The following is a 1,174-nucleotide window of genomic DNA, read 5'->3' as shown; positions in this document are numbered from 1 at the left end:
TCCCCACTCTCTGGCCGGGCTTGGGGTCGGGGCTGAAACCCACCCCCCGGGAGCCCACGGAGCCCCTCCGACCCCGGCGCGTTTGCGTGCGGGAGCCGCGCTATAAGGAGGGAGGGAGGCAGGGAAGGAGGGCAGGGAGGGGTGTGTGTGTGGGGGGGTGTCATCTCAACCCAGCGCGGTCTTATCCCCCCCCCTCACTCCTCCCACCAACGAGTGGTGCCTCTTAACCCCCGGGAACCTCCCTCCCGGGCAGCACTGCTCCGCTTTGCACAACACCGAGTTGATGAGGAAAAAGCCGATTCCCGGCGGCGGGCAGCCATGAGCTGTTTGGATGTTATGTACCAAGTCTACGGTCCTCCCCAGCCCTACTTCGCGGCAGCCTACAGCCCCTACCCCCAGGTAGGCGCGGGGGGCAGCGGCGGAGAGGCAGGGGGTGGGAGGGGTGTCGTCTGGAGGATGGCCGTCTGGGGCCTCACCAAAAGGAAAAAGGGAAAAGGAGAAGGGGAGGGGAAAGGGTGGGGGGACAAGATCTGGGAGCCTGCGATGGTGAGCGGAGCAGAACCGCATCCCACCTTGGCGCGGGGCTCGGGACGGTACGTACCCCGGCGGCGACCGACGGGCTGCGGGCTGCCTCGGGAGCCGGAGCGCGATTTTAACTCTGCGGTGGCTTTTGAGGGATATATTTTTTTTCTTCTTCTTCTTCTTCTTCTTCTTTTCTTTCCCTTTGCCGGGACGGGCTCCATCCCAGCGCGACGGGTCGTGGGGGGCGATGCCCGCGGTTTGCGGGGGTCCCGCCGGCAGCGGCGAGGCAGGACTGCCCGGGGCATCGCTCCCCGCGCCGCGTCGGCATCCCCGCCGCCGCTGCGGGACCCGCTTCGGGCTGAGATTTTACCGGCCGCCTCGGAGGGGGAGTCCCGGGTCACCCCCTGGACGTGGGGGAGGCGAGAGCGGCGGGAGGCTGCGGGGGTTCCCCGCTTTGGCGGTGGGGGGGGCAGCCCCGGCCCCGAGGGGGGGCGGCGGAGCTGCGGGGATGCTCCCCGCTCCCGGGCCCGCTCGGCGGCGGGACCTCGGCCCGGCCCCGGCCCCACCGGGCTGCCGGCGGCGAGACCCGCGGGTGCTCCGTGGCCGGGAGCCGCGTCCCTCCGCGTTGCGCGCAGCTCCGCCCGGGCTGGGT

The 1,174-nt window shown here is 70.7% G+C and overlaps 1 protein-coding gene across 1 annotated transcript in view; it reads left to right on the top strand.

Annotated features, from left to right (window-relative positions):
• The first annotated feature begins 294 nt into the window (after window positions 1–294).
• The window catches only part of VGLL2 (vestigial like family member 2), a 7,330-nt gene continuing 6,450 nt past the window's right edge, over window positions 295–1,174 (top strand). Inside the window, exon 1 of the mRNA XM_014964428.1 lies at window positions 295–399. Coding sequence (XP_014819914.1) covers window positions 319–399 — 81 coding nt within the window. The 5' untranslated portion in view covers window positions 295–318. The remainder of the gene's footprint in view (window positions 400–1,174) is intronic.

The sequence above is a fragment of the Calidris pugnax genome, unplaced genomic scaffold, assembly GCF_001431845.1.
Source record: "Calidris pugnax isolate Ruff unplaced genomic scaffold, ASM143184v1 scaffold219, whole genome shotgun sequence".
In the NCBI taxonomy this organism is placed as follows: Eukaryota; Metazoa; Chordata; class Aves; order Charadriiformes; family Scolopacidae; genus Calidris; species Calidris pugnax.
The sequence above is the reverse complement of the archived record's forward strand: the minus strand, read 5'-3'. Positions and strand labels throughout refer to the sequence as shown.